The sequence below is a fragment of the Piliocolobus tephrosceles genome, chromosome 6, assembly GCF_002776525.5.
Source record: "Piliocolobus tephrosceles isolate RC106 chromosome 6, ASM277652v3, whole genome shotgun sequence".
NCBI classification, from domain to species: Eukaryota; Metazoa; Chordata; class Mammalia; order Primates; family Cercopithecidae; genus Piliocolobus; species Piliocolobus tephrosceles.
In genome coordinates, this window is record NC_045439.1 from 54,921,813 (window position 1) to 54,943,702 (window position 21,890).

Below are 21,890 nucleotides of genomic sequence, written 5' to 3' on the forward strand. Positions count from 1 at the left end.
AAAAAAAAAAAAAAAAAAAAAAAAAATTAAAATTTAAATTTAAAAAAATTTGGTGATAAAATATTAAAATATCACATTCACAATTTTAATCATATGATTAAGTTACTTATAGACTATATTCTAAATTGATACACAAAGATTCCTTCTTTCATCTAGTATGATACTAAATTTTATTTTTTATTAGAATTTATTCTTTTGAGTTGTATGGTGCTTATTTTATTTAGCATTTGATCTCTTTCCACACAGCGATTTATAATATTTTAGATAACTTTCCCCTTTTTTTAATAGAGCAAGTAGGAATTTCTGTTTGAGATTCTACTATGTGTTTTCTTAGGCTGAAAAGAAATTATAATATTTAGACAGATTAGGTATCTGAAGTCCTATGTGAGTTTCACATATGTCATTTATTCACATGCATATTTAAGGTGCTGCAGGTGCTGGAAAATCAGTGATAAATAAACAGACACAGTCGCTGCTCTCACAGAGTTGTCTTGGTAGAGACACGTTAATCAGATAATGAATAGTATATAATTACATAAGGAGATAAGGAAAGGAGCATGGTTCTATAATAGCATATGTCAAGGGAACCTGATGTAGATCAGTGTGTCAGAGAAGGCTTCCTTGAAGTTGTACGTGGTGAGAAAGATTTAACTCTGCAAAAGTTGGTGGGGGTAAGCTGGTACCAAAACACATTTGAGTTTTGAAAAGATATTTCTAGTATTAGGGTAGAGACACTGAATTCAAGGAGATGAATTAGAAGCCTATTGTATTTATCCAGGAGAAATAACAACTTGAGTAGTGGCAGTGAAGAGAAATGGACAGTACTTAGAGATACTAAAAATTTAGGTGGTAAAATTGAAAGAACATGCTGATTAATTAATAGGCATGAAGGGCTTGGGAATGGGGAGGTATGAAAGATGAAGCTTTGTTTTTTTGAGTTGCACAAGAGCAGCAACATTCACCAACAAACACAGAAAAGAAATCACATATGGTTTTAGACTTGTTGAGTTTGAGGAAGTTTCCATTCAAAGGAAAACAGAGAATGTAGTAAGGATACATGGGTCTTTTGGAACTTCAAGGAGTTTGGGCCAAAGACATAAATATAGGATTCATTAGATTATCTGTGGTTATTGAGGTTGTGCAGGAAGAGAGTGAAGAAAAACAAGAGAAGGCAGCTTAAGCTGAACCTTGAAGGACTCCCAACTTTACTGGCTGAAGAGGCTACAAAAGGGAACAAAGAGGAGAAACTAGAAAGGAAGGGAAAAGGCCAATAGGGGATGGTGTTGCAAAGATCAAGGGAAGAGAGTGTTTAAGCAGGAGTGTTTCATGCTGAGAGGTTAAAATAAGAATGGGATAGAAAAATATTGAAAATACTAAGCAAATGCATTTTCTACAATTAGTAATTACAAATGTGCATTTTCCTTTTATTTAGGCACATCTACTATGCTTCTTACTAGAATAAACTGTGCAGATTGGTCTGATATATGTACTAAGCAAAATGTTACTGAATTTCCTATTGTAAAGATGTACAAGAAAGGGGAGAACCCAGTATCTTACGCTGGAATGTTAGGTACCAAAGATCTCCTAAAATTTATCCAGCTGTAAGTATTCAGCTTCATTATAAGATCTTTAAATGTTTAGGTCTTTAGAAGTTCTAATTCTCAGACTTTGCTAACACTTTAAATAGGTTAAGGAGGATACTAGAATTGAGATCACAAAATAAATATTCACGAGAGTCTATGTACATTTCGTCACTTTTGGGGAGATAGTAATTTTGTTTAATGGGTCTGATTTTCTTTAAGAATAATATTTTAATTTTCTATATTTTGTAAAATATCCTATGTAACATATTGTTTGCTATGTTTAGTATGCTTTATTTTTTTACAAACTGAAAATATCTTTTAAAATTAATTTTTAATATAGCTATATATTTATCCAGCAATAGGATTTCGTATCCAGTGAATATAACATCGATTCAAGCAGCAGAAGAATATTTAAGTGGGGAATTATATAAAGACCTGATCTCCTATTCTAGTGTGTCAGTACTGGGACTATTTAGTCCAACCATGACAACAGGTAAGTAGAGCTGAGCTTTTAAATTATATAATACAGTATATCATTGCTTGCTAGTTTTATTTTTTAAGAATATATTTTTAAATTATAGAGAATTTCAAAATTATGGAGAAGTTTGAAGAAAAGTAAAATACTGTAAGCTAATTATTCAGAGGCTGTTAAATTTTCATGTAATTTCTTCCATCTTTTTTCTGTGTACCTACATACTGCCTATTTATGTATGTTTTAACATAATTGGGCTAAAGCTGTGTATCTAGGTTAGAATCTTGGTTTTTTTGTTTTGTTTTGTTTTGTTTTTTGAAACGGAGTCTTGCTCTGTCACCAAGCTGGAATGCAGTGGCGTGATCTCGGCTCACTGCAACCTCTGCCTTCTGGGTTCAAGTGATTCTCCTGCCTCAGCCTCCCAAGTAGCTGGGACTACAGGTGTGTACCACTATGCCCAGCTAATTTTTGTGTTTTTAGTAGAGATGGGGTTTCACCATGTTGGCCAGGGTGGTCTCGATCTCTTGACCTCGTGATCCGCCTGCCTTGGCCTCCCAAAGTGCTGGGATTACAGGCATGAGCCACCGTGCCCAGCCAGAATCTTGTTTTTATTTAGCATTACCGTGATGTATTGATATTCTTCACGAACGTTACGGCTGCATAATATTTGGTGAATATATATATATCAAAATGTATTTAAATTTTTTTTTTTTTTTTTGAGACAAGGTCTTGCTCTGTCACCTAGGCTGGAGTGCAATGGCGTGATCTCGGCTCACTGCATCCTCCGCTTCCTGGGCTCAAGCAATCCTCCCACCTCAACCTCCTGAGTAGCTAGGACCACAGACATGTGCCACCATGCCTGGCTAATTTTTTGTGTTTTTGTAGAGACGGGATTTCACCATGTTGCCCAGGCTGGTCTTTAACTTCTGAGCTCAAGCTATCCACCCACCTTGGCCTGCCAAAGTGTTGGGATTACAGATGTGAGCCACCACACCTGGCCTTTTTTAACTATTTACAAACAATATTTGTACTGTTTTCTTTTTTTTTTCCCTTCTGTATGTGAAGAATATTTTTGAGTCTTTGTATGGATTTTAGACTATATAATGAGTTTAGATTCCCAATAGAATAACTGCCTTCTGTAAATTGTAAGTTGTATACATTACTCATTGTTTTTTTTTTTTGAGACAGGGTCTCTCCCAAGTTGGAGTGCAGTGGCACAGTCACAGCTCACTGCAGCCTCAACCTCCTGGGCTTAAGTGATCCTCCCACCTCAGCCTCCTGGGTAGCTAGGATTATAGACATGTTGCCACCATGCTCATTAATTTTTTAATTTTTTGTAAAGACAAGGTCTCCCTGTGTTGCCCAGGCTGCTCTCAAACTCCTGGGCTCAAGCAGTCTTCCTGCCTTGGCCTTCCAAAGTGCTGGTAGTAAGGCATGAGCCACTGTGCTTGCCCACTCATTTTTTTTTTTTTTTTTTTGTTGAGACCGAGTCTCGCTCTGTAGCCCAGGCTGGAGTGCAGTGGCCGGATCTCAGCTCACTGCAAGCCCTGCCTTCCGGGTTTAGGCCATTCTCCTGCCTCAGCCTCCCAGGTAGCTGGGACTACAGGCGCCGCCACCTCGCCCGGCTAGTTTTTCAGTATTTTTTAGCAGAGACGGGGTTTCACTGTGTTAGCCAGGATGGTCTCAATCTCCTGACCTCGTGATCCACCCGTCTCGGCCTCCTAAAGTGCTGGGATTACAGGCTTGAGCCACTGCGCCCGGCCAACCACTCATTTTTTAAAATGGGGTTTTACTGTTTGTCTAATGAATTGGTGTGAGACCTGTGTATATTAAGGATATTAAGCTTTTGTCATTTTGTTCCAGTTATTTTCCCTCAGTTTGTTATTTGCTCTCTAGCTTTGTTTAATGATAATTTTATATATCACATTTAAAATTTTTGTAATCTATTGACTTTAAAATTTTTTCCATTGCTTTTAGCTGTAAAAACCCTATCATTTTTGTCACCTAATATTCACTTGTATTTTTTCTTGCTTTAATTTACAGTATTTTCTTATTTTAATTTGTCTTGCTTTGTATATTTTTGCTTTTTAAAAAATTTTTGATAAAATACACATAACAAAATTTACCATCTTACCTGTTTTTAAGTGTGTATTTTACAATACAATACAGTATTAAGTATATTCACATTGTTGTACAACTAATCTCCAGAATATTTTCATCTTGCAAAACTGAAACTCTGTACTCGTTAAACAACAGCTTTTCATTTCATCCTCCTCCCAGGCTGTGGTAACCACCGCTCTATTTTCTGTTTATATGAGTCTGGCTACTCTATGTACCTCATACAGATGGAATCAATACAGTATTTGTCTTTTTCTGACTGGCTTATTTCACTTAGCATAATGTCTTCAGGGTTCATCTATATTGTAGTATGTGTCAGAGTTTCCTTCCAATTTTAGGCTGAATACTATTCCATTGTATGTATATATCTTATTTTGTTTATGTGTTTATCCATTAATGAATTTTTGGGTTACTTCTACCTCTTGGCTGTTGTGAATAATGCTGTTGTGAACATTGGTATGGAAATATCTCTCTGGGACTCTGCTTTCAATTATTTTGGGTATATACCAAGAAGTGGAATTGCTGGGTCATATGGTAATTCTGTTTTTAATTTTTGAGGAACCGTAGTACTCTTTTCCACCCTGGCTGCATCATTTTACATCCCTACCAACGGTGTACAAGGGTTCCAATGACTTTAACATCCTTGCCAATACTCGTTATTTTACTTTATTTTTTATGATAGCCATCCTAATGGGCATGAGGTGATATCTTGTTGTGGCTTTGATTTGCATTTCCCAAACGATTAGTGATGTTGAGCATCTTTTCATTATGCTTGTTGGTCATTTGTATATGTTCTTTGGAGAAATGTCTGTAACTCCTTTGCCTATTTTTTAATTGGGTTATTTATATTTTTTGTTATTGCAGAAAATTATATATTCTGGATATTATCCTTTATCAAAGTTTTGACTCATAAATATTTTCTCTCATTTCATAGGTTGCTTTTTTACTCTGTTGATTGTGATTTTTTTCCCTTTTTTTAAAAAAGTTTTTAACCCTTTAGATATTTTAGTGCATGGGATGAGTGTAGGTGCCAACTTGATTTTTTTTTCTAATAGTAACGTTTATCATTTTTTTCCTTCTCTATATGTGATTTCACCATCACCATATTAAGTCCTTATCTATATGTGTGTGTGTAATATATGTCTGTTTGTTTTCTATTTTATTCACTTTACCTATTGATACTATAATCTATTTTATAATGCACGTTGAATATATAGTCAAGTCTCTGATTTGTCTTTTTAAATATTTTCTTGTTTTTTTTCTGTTGACTCTTCTAGGTGATCATTAGTAATTTATACTTATTCTCTTAACTGGTTTGGATATCTGCTGCTTGTTTTATGCTTCATTGTTGTTTCTTTAGTTTTTCTTTATTTTTTAAAATATGGCGTCTACTTCTTTTGCTTGTATTTTCTCCAGGACTAGAGAAAATGTTCACCAAAAACATATTTGAACCTATAAAGTTAAAGATCATTTCAATGATTTTGACTCCCTCTTGTGGAAGATTCTTTTAATTTCTTTTTTTTTAAGTCTTGCTTTTTTTTTTTTTTTTTTTTTTTGATACAGAGTCTTGTTCTGTCATCCAGGTTGGAGTGCAATGGCATGATCTCAGCTCACTGCAACCTCTGCCTCCTAGGTTCATGCGATTCTCCTCTCTCAGCCTCCCCAGTTGCTGGGACTACAGGCATGTGCCACCATGCCTGGCTAATTTTTGTATTTTTAGTAGAGATTGGGTTCTGTTTTTTTTGTTTGTTTGTATGCCATGGTTTCATGTAATGGACTCACGTTGGCTTTATTGCTGAGCAATTTATTTATTTATTTATTGCAACATACATAATAAAATGTTGGAAATCTTTTAAAGAAAATCCTTGCATTCACTTTTCCAACATTTTATTATGAACTTTTTCAAGCATACAGCAAAGTTGGAAGAATTGTACAGTAAACACCCATATATTCACCACCTAGATTCCACTATTAACATTTAATATTTGCTTTAGTACCTACCTGTATATCTTTCTATTTGTTAATTCATCTTATTTTTGATGCAATTCAAATTAATGTTTTTGCATTCAACTTTGATATGCTTATAACAATTATTTTTACTTTGATAGTTTTACATGGCAGCATAAACTACAGTATTTTTTAAGCATCACAACTTCTCTTTTCTGTGACCCTTACTCTTTATCTCTTGCTTCACAGGAATGTGTCTTTTAATACGTTTTTAAGGAAGGGTACACATAGGATGTTTTTTCTGACCGATGGTATTTCTGGGAATGTTATTTGTTGCTTTTGCATCTAGGTGGACTCTTGAGTCGGTAACAAAACTCTCAATGTTTTATTTTTCTTTTCTTTTTCTTTTTCTTTTTTTTGAGACAGAGTCTTGCTCTGTCACCTAGGCTGGAGTGCAGTGGCACAATCTTGGTTCACTGCAAACTCCACCTCGCGGATTCACGCCATTCTCCTGCTTCAGCCTCCCGAGTAGCTGGGACTACAGGTGCCCGCAACCACACCTACCTGATGTTTTGTATTTTTAGTAGAGACAGGTTTCACCATGTTAGCCAGGATGGTTTCCATCTCCTGACCTGGTGATCCACCCGTCTTGGCCTCCCAAAGTGCTGGGATTGCAGGCATGAGCCACCACACCTGGCCAATGTTTTCTTCACTATACTAACTCTTACCAATGATCTAGGAAACTTCCCTCCTCCTTGTTTTTCTTTTCTTGAGATGGATTTCAAATTCTGAATGAAAGATTTTAAGAATATTTGTCTGAGAAGAGGACCCCACTGGTCTAGCATTATATTTGCACATAATAGATACTATTAATTACATATTAAATTTTGCTTTCTACAAATTTACATCTAGCAATTTTTTTTCTACTTTGTTTTCAGAATTGTAAAAAGTAAAAGCCAAAGGAACTTACAAAAAATAAATAATAAGAATATTAATGTGTACCCTGTGGCTTATCATCTTTGAAGGCAAAATCCTAGAGAGCATATCTTTCTATTTTTTGTTTTTTTTTTGAGATAGAGTCTTGCTCTGTCACCCAGACTGGGGTGCAGTGGCATGATGTTGGCTCACTGCAACCTCCACCTCCCAGGTTCACACATTTCTCATGCCTCAGCCTCCCCAGGTACTGAGACCACAGATGTTTGCCATGCAGCAGCATGCCCAGCTAATTTTTTGTCTTTTTAGTAGAGACAGGGTTTCACTATGTTGGCCAGGCTGGTCTCAAACTCCTGACCTGTAGTGATCTGCCCACCTCAGCCTCCCAAAGGGCTGAGATTATAGGTGTGAGCCACCGCACCTGGCTTTATAAAGATCATAACCTAATAAAAAAAACATTTTTATGAAAAATTGGGAAGTAAGTCTGTGTTTTACCCCTCCACCTTCCTTCCCTTTTGAATGCTTTTGCTCCCACGATTGACATTGTCCTCTCTGTACCTCAGGTGCCTGCTTCCCTAACCTTCTCATTTATTATTCACGCTAGGCCTCCTTCCAAGAATAATTTAAGTCTTCAGATAATAAAAAGCACAAATGTGATAAAATCATTGAAAACAATGTAAAAACTCAGCAATAAAACAGTAGGGGGTAATTATGTAGAAAGTCTAGAAAACACTGTCGTTTGTCATAAAACTTAGCCCTAAGCAATCTGGTAGCAACCAGAAACAAAAAGATGAAAGTTTTGCCATCTATCATCATAGGTAATAAATTGCAACACACAAGTTAGAATGCTGATTAATCCACAGAGAAAACTTTTTCCAAATTCAAATACTGAAAAGAATTTTTCATATTTTTTTTACATTGGGAATCAACATAAGAAATGGTGTGCTTCATCATATTTTTACACAAATGATGATGAAATGTACATATAATCATCTCACAAGTCAAAAACATAATGTTATTTAAAAGTAGTTCTGGTGTGCCAAAATGTTGCTGTCTGGATATGATACTTCATTATTTGACTGGATTGATTGTTCTCAGTATTGTCAGTTAGATATTCATTCCTTTTTATTTCTTTTAGTTTGTTTTTGTTTTTGTTTTTTTGCAAACATTGATATTTTTTTTGTTGTGTTTTGTTTTGTTTGGGACGGGGTCTCGCTCTGTCGCCCAGGCTGGTCAAGCTCCACCTCCAGGTTCATGCCATTCTCCTGCCTCAGCCTCCCTAGTAGCTGGGACTACAGGCGCCCGCCACCACGCTCAGCTGATTTTTTGTATTTTTAGTAGATACAAGGTTTTGCTGTGTTAGCCAGGATGGTCTCGATCTCCTGACCTCATGATCCGCCCACCTCGGCCTCCCAAAGTGCTGGGATTATAGGCGTGAGCCATCGCACCCGGCCACATTGATGTGTTAGTAGCTGGACCATCAACATCTGTTGAAGAGAGAATAAATAATGATAAAAATCTTATGAATTTATTAACATTTCTATATAAATTTGTGTTTTGCTAATAAAAGCTAACTCTTGTTAAATTTAGCCTAAAGCTACCTCTGTATATATTTTAAGTTCAGACAAAAGGTTTCTCCATAAGTAGTGAACTGTAACCTAACTAGATGCATGAACAGACTATAACCCACTCTTATACCACTCGCCAAGTTTTGGTCAATCATAGGTGGCCAACTGTTCAAATCCTGTTCAAATGAGACAAATGCCAAACTGTAACCAATCCAGCTATTTCTGCACCTCACTTCCTCTGACTGTCTGTAAATCCTTTCTGACTCCATGTTAGCACCGGGGTTGCCATGAACCTATTCTGGTTTTGGGGGGCTGCCCAACCGGCAAATGTTTCTTTGTTCAGTTAAACTCTATTAAATTTAGTCTGAAGTTTTTCTTTTAACAGATGGAGTCAGAAATAGGACCTGTAGTAGAGCTTCCAGTGACCCCAGCAGCATCGAGTGACCAAGTGGTGTACTTGCTGGGCCCATTGTGTCCATTGCTCTCTCGCAGCTACTGGGGATTGTGGGTAAGTTCTCTTTCAGACTTTGAAGCTCCATGACTTTGTGTTCGGAGCTATCTGAGTTTGTTTGAGCAGATTTGTTTTTTTATCTGAACTGGGTTTGGAAGTTGCTACAGAAATTGGACTGGGTCCAGGATCAAATTAGATCTGATAATTAATTGACTTAGATCTAGTTAAAGGCCTCAGATGTCCGAATCAGACAGAAACTGACAGTAAATGGCAATATTGTAGGTAGTATGAACTTTAGCTTTCAGAAATTTGCAGGGACTTTTGTGTTGTATCCCCTTTGTTTCTTCTTCTTGCACTCATAGGTAGGAAAAAAGTCAGTGACTAAGTTGATCAAGGAAATCTGAGAGCCAAAGCCAAGATTCAACATAAAAATGAGATCCTTCATTTCTGAAGAACTGAGTACTCCACTTTCTGGCTACAACTACATACAAACTCTTATAAAAATGGCAAAATGTTACTAAAGATAATTTAAAGTTACAGTAGAACATTTCAAATGAAAAATGCTACACTTTAGAAGTACATTTAAAAATGAGGACTCACTAATAAGGCTTATTCAGGGATGCCTATTGGTGTGCAGAAGCTTCAGAAAATATTTCAGTATTTTTATTGCCTCTTTTAAAAGACTCTTTGTAACAGGTAGCCAGGGCCAGGCGAAGCGGCTCATGCCTATAATCCCAGCACTTTGGGAGGCTGAGGCAGGCAGATCACTTGAGGTCAGGAGTTTTTAAGACCAAGCTGGGCAACATGGTGAAACCCAATCTCTACTAAAAATACAAAAATTAGCCAGGCATGGTGGCATGTGCCTGTAATTCCAGCTACTTGGGAGGCTGAGGCACAAGAATTGCTTCAACCTGGGAGGCAGAGATTGCAGTGAGCCAAGATTGCACCACTGTACTCCAGCCTGGATGGTGGTGAGAGTCTGTCTAAAAAAAAAAAAAAAAAAAAAGCTGCCTGTAATCCCAGCTACTCAGGAAGCTGAGGTGGGAGGAATGTTTGAGGCTAAGAGTTCAAGACCAGCCTAGGCTACATAGGAAGACCGTGTCTCTAAAAAATATATGTATATAAACAAAAATATAAAGAACTTGCTGAGTATAGGTTTAAAAAAAGAAAAACCATTTAAAAGCTAGCAAATGAAATTTTTTTTATAAGAGCCATAAAATCTGCTTCTGTCTGTATGTCTCTATGTCTATATGTGTTGTTTGTGTGATATTTGGTAAAGCTAGTTTTAAAGTTGTTAACAAAGTAAAATAAAAATGGCTCTAAGAGTGTAACTTAAATATAATTCAGACATTTTTGCCTGGGTCTACTGGTCAGACAGGTTTATGCTGTCTTTACATGTTTTAAGGTCATAAAACTGCTAATTTTCTATGATATTTTTGGCACTTACTTGATTTGTCTGTGGGCTAAAGCTGGCGGTTGGGCTTCCCCAGAGCTTTGCACACATCTTATTATAAGCTGGTCTTTGGTTTTGAGCTTCAAGATTCTGGGGTCTGGACAGGTGGCCACGGTGAGGCCTGCAGGCATGTTGTCAATGCTTAGGTCACCCGCTGCAGGGCCCCTTGTTCCTGCTTACTTGGCCCGAATTCGCCTCATGGCCATGCTGGGAGTGGTCAGATCCTCCAGACATCCTTTTCACAGCCCTGTCTTCTGTCCGGACATCTGGTGTGTAAATTTAGGACCCAAAAGAGCCCTGCCTTTTATAGGCATTGGGTGCCACAGGGGTACTCAGGACAGCTGAGAAAGACATTTAGGAGGGTACCTGTGTCATTATTTATTTTCCAATAATCAAAAATCTTAAAGTCATGTTAAATAATGAAATGTCTGAGTCATTCCTAAATAAGTTAAAATACTAAACATTAATTATTAAATGTTTATGTACTTTGACATCTTATTTTTACATGATATAAAAAAGCTAAATATATTTAGATTTGTTAATAAAATATCTTTCTAAAAATTATAAAATGGTTTTCATCTACAAATATTGATATAAAACAGTTCAAAATTAATTTCTAGGTTTTTGCTAGATTTTGGGTTACCAGGAGTCAAAATTATAGTTAATATAATTAAAACTATTAAATGTAAGAGAATTGTAAATAAAGAGTCTATTAAAAAAGCAAGATATATTTTTGGTGAGGAAAGTTATAAAGGCATAAAAATGTGAGAAAAAATTTAGAAGTTACTTAAAGATTGTTTCAAATTAAAAGAATAAAAAAGATATAGATTAAATAAATTGTAGAAAGTTAAAGAAAACTTCAAAATTTTTGAGATTACAGAAAGTTTATTTTAAAATCTTGTGTTATTAAAAGCTGACTGAAATGAGATTTGTTTATAAGTTTTTATTAAAATCAGCTTTAGAATTGATCATACAATAATACAAGAATAAAAATTTAGTTTTCTCTTTTGCACATAAATTTCATGTAATAATAAGAGAATAAAACACTTTTATTCACCTTTTGAATAAACTCTCAAAAAAGGGAGAAAAAGGAGACATATTCTATCTTTATTAGGTCCTTTAATTGTTTTTAAAAACTGACTCGTTTTTTAATCAACAAATAAAGTTGTTTGCTTTTTAAAACCTTTTAATTATCACTTTGGCTAAATAAATAATTTATTTTACAGCGACCTGTGATCTATTTTGATAAGTGGTTTAAACTTTTGACATATTTAATAGGCTTCCCAAAATCGAGTTTAAAATTAAGTCTTTTTGACCTCAAACTGACTTTGAAACGTTACAGAGGGTGCCTGCAGCATCCAAAAGAGAGAGAATGAACAGGTTTATTTATTATGTAAAATTACGTGAAAAACACTGTCAAAAAATAATGTTTAACCTTCTTTGAGTTTCATACGATTTTTAAAATACTTTTTTTATAGTTCTGTGAAAAATATCATTGGTAGTTTGATAGGAATAGCATTGAATCTGTAGATTGCTTTGGGCAGTATGGCCATTTTAATGATACTGTTTCTTCCCATTCATGAGCTTGGGATGTTTTTCTGTTTATTTGTGTTTTCTCTGATTTCTTTGAACAGCGTTTTATAATTCTCCTTTCAGAGATCTTATTTTTGTATTGTTAGTAGAGCTGGGTTTTAGCCATGTTACCCAGGCTGGTCTCAAACTCCTGAGCTCACGTTATGCTCCCTCTCGGCCTCCCAAAGTGCTGAGGTTATAGGCGTGAGCCACTGCGCCCAGCCTGGATGTTCTTTTATTTATTTATTTATTTATTTTATTTTTTTCATTATTTATTTATTTATTTATTTATTTATTTTTTTATTATTATACTTTAAGTTCTAGGGTACATGTGCATAACGTGCAGGTTTGTTACATATGTATACATGTGCCATGTTGGTGTGCTGCACCCATCAACTCGTCAGCACCCATCAATTCATCATTTATATCAGGTATAACTCCCCAATGCAATCCCTCCCCGCTCCCCCCTCCCCATGATAGGCCCCATTGTGTGATGTTCCCCTTCCCGAGTCCAAGTGAGCTCATTGTTCAGTTCCCACCTATGAGTGAGAACATGCGGTGTTTGGTTTTCTCTTCTTGTGATAGTTTGCTAAGAATGATGGTTTCCAGCTGCGTCCATGTCCCTACAGAGGACGCAAACTCATCCTTTTTTATGGCTGCCTAGTATTCCATGGTGTATATGTGCCACATTTTCTTAATCCAGTCTGTCACTGATGGACATTTGGGTTGATTCCAAGTCTTTGCTATTGTGAATAGTGCCGCAATAAACATACGTGTGCATGTGTCTTTGTAGTAGCATAATTTATAATCCTTTGGGTATATACCCAGTAGTGGGATGGCTGGGTCATATGGTACATCTAGTTCTAGATCCTTGAGGAATTGCCATACTGTTTTCCATAATGGTTGAACTAGTTTACAATCCCACCAACAGTGTAAAAGTGTTCCTATTTCTCCACATCCTCTCCAACACCTGTTGTTTCCTGATTTTTTAATGATTGCCATTCTAACTGGTGTGAGATGGTATCTCATTGTGGTTTTGATTTGCATTTCTCTGATGGCGAGTGATGATGAGCATTTTTTCATGTGTCTGTTGGCTGTATGAATGTCTTTTTTTCTTTCTTTTACCTGATTTCTCCAGCTAGGACTTCGAATACTGTGTTGGATGAGAGTGGTGAAAGAGGGCGTCCTTGTCTTGTGCCAGTTTTGAAGGGGATTGCTTCCAACGTTTGCCCATTCAGTATGATGTTGACTGTGGGTTTGTCATTGATGGCTCTTATTGAGGTGTGTTTCTTCAGTGCCTAGTATTATTGAGAGTTTTTAACATGAAGGGGTATTTCATTGAAGGCCTTCTCTGCATCTATTGAGATAATCATGTGATTTTTGTCTTTAGTTCTGTTTATGTGATAAATCACATTTATTGATTTGCATACGTTGAACTAACCTTGCATCCCAGGGATGAAGCCTACTTGATTGTGGTAGATTAACTTTTTGATGTGCCACTATATTTAGTTTGCATGTACTTTGTTGAGGACTTTCAGTGTTGATCAGGAATACTGGCCTGAAGTTTTCTTCTTTTGTTGTGTCTCTGCCAGGTTATGGTATCAGGATGATGCTGGCCTCATAGAATGAGCTGGGGAGGAGTCCCTCCTCCTTAATTTTTGGGGATAGTTTCAGTAGGAATGGTATTAGCTCTTCTTTGTACGTCTGGTAGAATTTGGCTGTGAATCCATCAGGTCCTGGGCTTTTTTTGGTTGGTAGGCTATTTATTACTGATTCAATTTCAGAACTTGTTATTGGTCTGTTCAGGGAATCAATTTCTTCCTGGTTCAGTCTTGGTAGGGTGTATGTGTCCAGGAGTTTATCCATCTCTTTTAGGTTTTCTAGTTTGTATAATACAGGGGTTAGGAGTGCTTTTAGTTACTGAGGTTTTCTTGCTTCTCAACACTCCCTGCTGACAGAGCTAAAAAACAGATGTATGTATATATGTGTGTCTATAAAAATAATTATTCAATAAGATGTGATAGAAAAAAATCAATATTGCTAAATAAATGTGTTTATTTTATGCAATTAAAATGTATTTATAGTAGCTGAAAAGCTTTTTATGCATCTTTTTATTTAGATAAGTGAGTACTTTCTTGTATTTGAGGTTGCCATATATTTTGACATATATGCAGTTTTTAGCAAGGAGGAGAATATGCCTGGTTTTGAATGTTCAGAGGAAAATATGTATTCTAGTTTAGTGGAAATGAATATGCATCTGAGATCTACAGTCATATATTTTTCCATCCTGTGAGTCACTTAGGATTTACAAATACATGGATTTATGAAGAGACTTTTCAAGAGACATATTCATAAGTAGAGAGTCTTTTGTACGAGGAAATTAAATGGAAATAATGGTATACTTTTTTACTGCTACTTACCTAAAATGAAAAGAAGCTGAAACAGATTCTGTTATGTCATTGCTTTAGATATAGTTTATCTATTGACTGGAATTTCACTCTGTTTTCTCTTAGAAATGAAAGTACAGACACACAGTCCTTTCTAGTTTATAATCTTATGAGTCTCTTCTACTTTGATGTAGCATGGGCTACATACAGTCTCTCTCTGTCGCCCAGGCCGGAGTGCAGTGGCACGATCTCGGCTCACTGCATTCTCCTTCTCCCAGATTCAAGCGATTCTCATGCCTCAGCCTCCTGAGTAGCTGGGACTACAGGCACATGCCACCATGCCCAGCTAATTTTTGTATTTTAGTAGAGACAGGGTTTCACCATGTTGGCCAGGCTGATCTCAAACTCCTGTCCTCAAGTGATCCACCCACCTTGCCTCCCAGAGTGCTGGGATTACAGGCATGAGCTACCACACCTGGCCTGTTGTCTCATTAAAGCTGTGATTGTAAATGAGTTCCCCGTGCTGCCTAGTGAGCTACTCTAGTAAGTTTGCTTTCCTACAGACAGTATTGCTCAATCTTATGGAAAGTATGTACCCTTTTTAAAGAAAATAATCTCGTGGTTACCCGATGTTGACAATGTTGAATGCTTACATCATGAATGTAGTGCTGACTGCTGAGGTACAGATCTTTGGGTTCAGCACGCCTAGCCTAGTAGGTGCTGTGTGACTCATTCTTCCATCAGTATTTTTCTATTTGACTGCTATGAATCTTTCATGTATGAATTGAACTATCATTTGGCCTTCGCTTGGCAAGAATTTGACCTATAAGTCCACCTCTGTGCTTTTCTCATTAGTCTACAATGATTTAATTCAGACTTGCTTCTTGGTTATAGGGTAGTCATTATTAACAAGATCCAGAGTATGCTATTATTTATGAAAATGTATTCAGAAATTTATAGAAATAGTTTGTATTTTGAATATGTACATCCTAACAAATGAGAAAAGACAATACAAATTAAAGTTCAAAACTAATGAAAACACATTAGAGAAAATGTAGGAATTGTTTTTTTAAAAGACACAGAATCCCTTGTAATTGCACAGCCCTAACACAGACACTGTTAGAGGGCTAGAATTTTCAGTCTTCTATTTGTTTATGCATATAGATACTTTTAGATTTTATGGTTATAATCTGCATATCATTTTACATACCTACTTCTCTTTTCAGGCTACACATAAGACAGCTGTCTCCATTTACTCTGCCATAGGAGTAAATTAAAAGGCAAAAAGTATTTATTCAGTAACTATGATTAGAGTGCTATAAATCTTATGAATTGCATTTAAAGTACATTTGTTTTGGAAACCATGTTGCAGTCTATCGATTGACATTTCTTTAGTAATCCCATGCCATAAAGAGAATACAGATTTATTTTGGAACCACTAAATTATGTAAGTCTTCTGCACTTAAATATTTATATTTGTAATTAATTAATAATGGAATACTACCATCTATAAATCTCTTCATCAGTTGAATAGCATACACAGTTATAAAGGTTTCAGATTTCTGTCTTCTCTATGTATTTATAGCAAAAGAAGATTTTAGTGAAGCAGGAAACTACCTAAAAGGATATGTTATCACTGGAATTTATTCTGAAGAAGATGTTTTGCTACTGTAAGTTTATTGCTCTTTTAATTTTAGGGAAGAAGAAATTATGCAAAATAATGTTATCTAATAATTGCTTATATTTGCGCAGCTGATGGAGGAAAATAAGATAGCAATCTAAAGAAATTTTTTTTATTTCCTTCTAGGAAATAAAGTACCTGGGAAGTACCATAGATTCTTTCGATATTCTTTTACTGTAGACCAAAGCCCCCATGGGGCAATCTTAAATTCGTACTTCACCATCCTCCTCTAAAAATTTTCCTCTTTGGGTTCTGATACCTACAATGTGGTTCTTTGGAGTTACCATAGTTTGGGATAAATTTTACTTTTTGAGCAGCTGAGTTTTTATTTACCCCCTGGGTGGGTGAGTGGGTGTGTGTGGGTGGGTGTGTGTGTATGTGTGTGTATAAAAATCAGTGCTTTTTTAGCCTCTTAAATTACGTTATCTTTAGAAGATGGGACTTCTGTGGACTACCAAAACATTTTAGTTACTATAGAATGAAGGACTTTCCTGCAAATTTGGAGATTATTATTAATACACAACACATTCTCTATGGCCCATTTTCAGGTATAGGTGTACATACTAAGCCCCAGTAGTTGGTCTGTCTTAGCTTCTGACTGTAAATTCCTAATTGTGATATCTAAGCTTAAATCTTCCATCTTGAACACTGGTGACATATGCTCTTGGTGATCAGGCTTTTGTTCTATATGTGAAATCACTGATTTTCATAAAGTATATATTGAAGAAGGAAATATGATGACTGTCCATCTGACAATGGGTAATCACCCACAATCTTCTACTCTGCTGTCATTGTGCATTTAGCTGTGGTCCAAAGACCTAGACCAGTAGTTTTCAGTGTTTTGTTTATAACCAGCTGGTCGACTAAGAGGTTCCTTTAAGTGATCTGAAAACTGGCCTCTCAGCTAATGCTTATGTTATTATAATGTCTATACTTTGTTCTGGCGTGAATTAAGTTATTATACATGACTACTTCACTAGTAATTTTACACAAAGCTTTCTTCCTATTTAGATAATTTTCTTTTAGGTTTAGTTAGTGAAAGGGATTGTGGGAGGGTGGATTTGGGCTCTTGTTTCAGTGGAGAAAGTACAGACTATGTCAGGAACAGACTGTGTGTCAGGGATACCTCATTTGAAGTCTGTGTCTGCCATTTATCACTCTCTAAGTCCTATTTCCTCATGTGCAAAATGAGATCATAATGGTCACTTTAGTTCTGAAAGTTAAATAAAAACATAATTCAAATACCTAGTGTAGTGCCTGGCAGATAGTAGGTTTCTCGTAAATGCCCATTTTCTTACTCAGCAGTGTGGTGAGCAAGTCCAGAAAGGTTGAGAACCATTCACTGTGTTCCAAATCTGATTTATTTTCTTGTTGAGTAAGTTGTATAGAAAAAAATCTGGCTGGATTACTGCCTTGTTGTTTTTTAAAAATCTAGCTTGTTATAGATTATTACCTGTTGCTTTCTTTTAATGTAGGTTGTCATAGAAGATAAGTTTGTTTGGAAATTGAGTTCATTTTTTTCCTTAGCAGTAGGACTTCCCATTTGCTGCCTCGCACTGTGATCTCCTACCCTAGATTTTCATGTTTTTGACATGCTAGATTTTGATCGTGAATTTTAATACTACCTTTCTCCATAGGTCAAACAAATATGCTGCAAGTCTTCCAGCCCTTCTGCTTGCCAGACACACAGAAGGCAAAATAGAGAGCATCCCACTAGCTAACACCCATGCAGAAGACATAGTTCAAATAGTAACAGATGCACTACTGGAAATGTTTGTGAGTATGTTTTGTAATAAGGATGATACTTGAAATAAAATCTAGATCAAAGATAGTATATGTTAATACACATTTTTCCATTTTTTGCTGGTACAGGGCTTGGTGATTTGTGAGCTGAGGATTCACTGGATTGTTCTGTTTTATTGTTCAGTCATTATGCATACAGCATTTTGAGTCCATTGCTAAAAGTCTGCGTCTTGCTGTGACTAGTGTGGCCGAAGTTCAGTTCACGTGCTTAATCCGGGGTGACACGTGTTATAAAGCATGTGTATTCTGGAAGGTCAGCCTGCCCAGCTTCAAATCGTTGGTTGATTTCTTACTGAGTGTAGGTTAACTTCTCTGTTCTTCAGTTTCCGCATGCACAAAATGTAGCTCATAGTAGCATCTGCTGCAGACAGTTACTGTGAGGACTGAATGAGACATGATTTGACAGTGCTTTGTGTACAATGTTTAGCCCTTGGTAAGCGTTCAACAAATGTTAATTACTATTATTATTATTTACATGGGTTTTTTTGTTTTGTTTTTGAGATGGGTCTCACTCTGTTGCCACGATCTCAGCTCTCGGCAACCTCCGGCTCCTGGGTTCAAGTAATTCTCCTGCCTCAGCCTCCTGAGTAGCTGGGATTATAGGCGCTCACTACTACACCTGGCTATTTTTTGTGTGTGTGTTTTTAGTAGATACAAGGTTTCACCATGTTGGCCAGGCTGGTCTCGAACTCCTGACCTCAAGTGATCTGCCTGCCTCAGCCTCCCAAAGTACTGGGATTACAGGCATAAGCCACCATGCCCAGCCTGGTTTTTAAAAAAAATTTAATTTCTAATTTTTCTGGGTACATAGTAGATGAATACATTTATGGGTTACCTGAGCTTTTTTTTTTTTTTTAAAGACAGTTTCACTTCCATCACCCAGGCTGGAGTGCAATGGCATGATCTCGGCTCACTGCAACCTCTGCCTTCCGGTGTCAAGTGATTCTCCTGCCTCAGCTTCCCAAGTAGCCAGGACTACAGGCATGTGCCACCACACAGGATAATTTTGGAGGTTTTTGTAGAGACAGGGTTTCACCATGTTGCCCAGGCTGGTCTTGAACTGCTGAGCTCAAGTGATCCTCCTGCCTTGGCCTCCCAAAGTGCTGAGATTATAGACATGAGCCACTGCACCTGGCCACATGATGTATTTTGATATAAGCATGCAATGCATTATAGTTGCATCAGGGCAAATAGGGTATCCATTACCTCAACTGTTTACCCTTTTTTGTTTCAAACAATCCAATTTACTCATTTAGTTATTTTTAAATGAACAATTATTTTTTTACTATATCACCCTGTCGTACTGGCAAATACTAGGTCTTTATTCTTTCAAATTAGTTTTTGTACCCATTAACCATCACCACTTCCACCCTCCCCACCATTTCCAGTTAAAAATGCTTTTATCCAAAAGGTATCTTTTATCACCCTCCTTTTACCCTTCCCCGCAAGTCCCCAATGTCCATTGTATCATTCTTATGCCTTTGCGTCCTCATAGCTTAGCTTACACTTATAAACATATGATGTTTGGTTTTCAATTCTTGAGTTGCTTTACTTAGAATAATGGTCTCCAGTTCTATCCAGGTTGTTTCGAATGCCATTATTTCATTCCTTTTTATGGCTAACTAGTAGTCCACAGTGTGTGTGTATGTATACATATATATATATGTATACACATTTTCTTACCCACTTGTTGATTCATGGGCATTTGGACTGGTTCTTTATTTTTGCAATCACAAATTGTGCTGCTATAAACGTGTGTGTGCCAGTAGTGGGATTGCTCAATCAAATGGTAGATACACTTTTAGTTCCTTAAGGAATCTCCAGCTGTTTTCCATAGTGGTTGTACTAGTTTACATTCCCACCAGCAGTGTAAAAGTGTTCCCTTTCACCACATCCATGCCTATTATTTTTTTAAATTATGGCCATTCTTGCAGAAGTAAGGTGGAATTGCATTGTGGTTTTGATTTGCATTTCCCTGATAATTGGTATTAGTTCTTTAAATGTTTGGTAGAATTCAGCAGTGAAGCCATTGGGTCCCGAGCTTTTGCTTTTTTGTTTGTTTTGTTTTGTTTTTGTTGTTTTGTTTTGCTGGAAGCCTTTGCATTATAGCTTCAATCTCCTTGTTTGTTATTGGTCCATTTAGATTTTGAATTTCTTCATGGTTCAATCTTGGTTGGTTGTATGTGTCTAAGAATTTGTCCATTTCTTCTAAATTTTCCAATTTATTGGCATATAGTTGCTCATAGTAGCTACTAATGACCTTTTGAATTTCTGCTGTATCAATTGTAATGTCTCCTTTTTCATCTTTGATTTTATTTGGGTCTTCTCTCTTTTTTCCTAGCTAGTCTGACTAAGGGTTTGTCAGTTTTGTTTAACTTTTCAGAAAACCAACTTGTTTCCTAGTTGTTTTGTATTGTTCTCTTCATTTCAATTTCATTTATATCTGCCCTGATCTTTATTATTTCTTTTCTTCTGCTAATTTTGGGTTTGGTTTGCTCTTGCTTTTTTAGTTCTTTAAGTGTATCATTGGATTGTTTCTTTGAAGTTTTTCTACTTTTTGATGTAGATGCTTATTGCTATAGACTTTCCTTTTAATACTGCTTTCAGTGTATCCCATGGGTTTGGGTATGGTTTTTTCCAAGAAATTTTAAAATTTCTTTTTTAATTTCTTCATTGACCCCACTGGTCATTCAGGAGCATATTGTTTAATTTCCATGTGTTCATATAGTTTCCAGAATTCCTCTTGTTATTGATTTCTAGTTTTATTCCATTGTGGCCAGAGAAGATGCTTGATATTATTTCAGGTTTTTTTTTTTTTTTTTTTTTTTTTAATGATTTAAGATTTGTTTTGTGACTTAACCTAAAGTCTATCCTTGACAGTGATCCATGTGCTCAGGAGAAGAATGTGTGTCTGTAGCCATTGAATGAGATGTTCTATAAATTAGGCCCGTTTTGTCTGTAGTGCAGATGAAGTCTGATGTTTCTTTGCTGATTTCCTGTCAGGAAGATTTGTCCATTGCTGAAAGTGGGTTGTTGAAATCTTCAGCTGTTACTGTGTTGGAGTTTATCTCTATTTTTGGCCCTAATAATATTTGCTTTATATACCTGGGTACTCCAGTGTTGGGTGCATATATATTTACAATTGTTATATCTTCTTGCTATATCGACCCCTTTATCATTAGTGACCTTATTTGTCTCTGCTTACAGTTTTTGTCTTGAAATCTATTTTGTCTGATATTAGTATAATGACTCCTGCTCGTTTTGGTTTCCATTGGCATGGATTATCTTTTTCCGTCCTTTTATTTTCAGTCTTTGTGTATCATTATAGGTGAAGTGTGTTTCTTTTAGGCAGCTGATCATGGGATCTTACTATTTTTTTTAATCTCTTAAGCCATTCTGTGCCTTTTGATTGGAGAGTTTAGTCTGTTTATATTTAATGTTATTATTGATAAATAAGGACTTACTCCTGCCATTTTGTTATTTGTTCTTTGGTTGTTTTGTGGTCTTCCTTCCTTTCGTCTTTTTAGTGAAGGTGATTTTCTTTGGTGATATGACTTGATTAAAAAAATTTTTTTTTGTGTGTATTTATTTTGGTTTTTGATTTGAAGTTACCGTGAAACTTGTAAATACTACCTTATAACTTGTTATTTTAAACTGATAACAACACTGTTTGCATAAACAAACAAGCAAAGGAAAACTAATAAAAACTACACTCTATCAAGTTAAACTTTAGTTTAACTTCATCTCCTGCTTTTTAACTTTTTATTGTTTCTATTTATATCTTATTGTACCATCTGTGTCTTGAAAAGTTGTTGTGGTTATTATTTTTGATTGGTTCATTGTTTAGTCTTTCTATTTAAGAGTAGTTTACACAGCACAGTTAAGCATTATATTCTGTGTTTTACTGCGTACTTACCATTAG

General features: G+C 36.0%; 1 protein-coding gene across 4 annotated transcripts in view; it reads left to right on the forward strand.

Annotated features, from left to right (window-relative positions):
- The window catches only part of TXNDC16 (thioredoxin domain containing 16), a 119,942-nt gene that overhangs the window by 72,794 nt on the left and 25,258 nt on the right, over positions 1–21,890 (forward strand). For all 4 annotated transcript variants that reach the window (XR_002733745.1, XM_023222621.1, XM_023222622.1 and 1 more), the window contains 4 exons: positions 1,433–1,601; positions 1,940–2,076; positions 16,070–16,154; positions 17,803–17,941. Coding sequence is in view for 3 of the 4 variants with exons in the window: in XM_023222621.1 (XP_023078389.1) it covers positions 1,433–1,601; positions 1,940–2,076; positions 16,070–16,154; positions 17,803–17,941 (530 nt within the window). In the remaining variant the exon portion in view is untranslated. The remainder of the gene's footprint in view (positions 1–1,432; positions 1,602–1,939; positions 2,077–16,069; positions 16,155–17,802; positions 17,942–21,890) is intronic.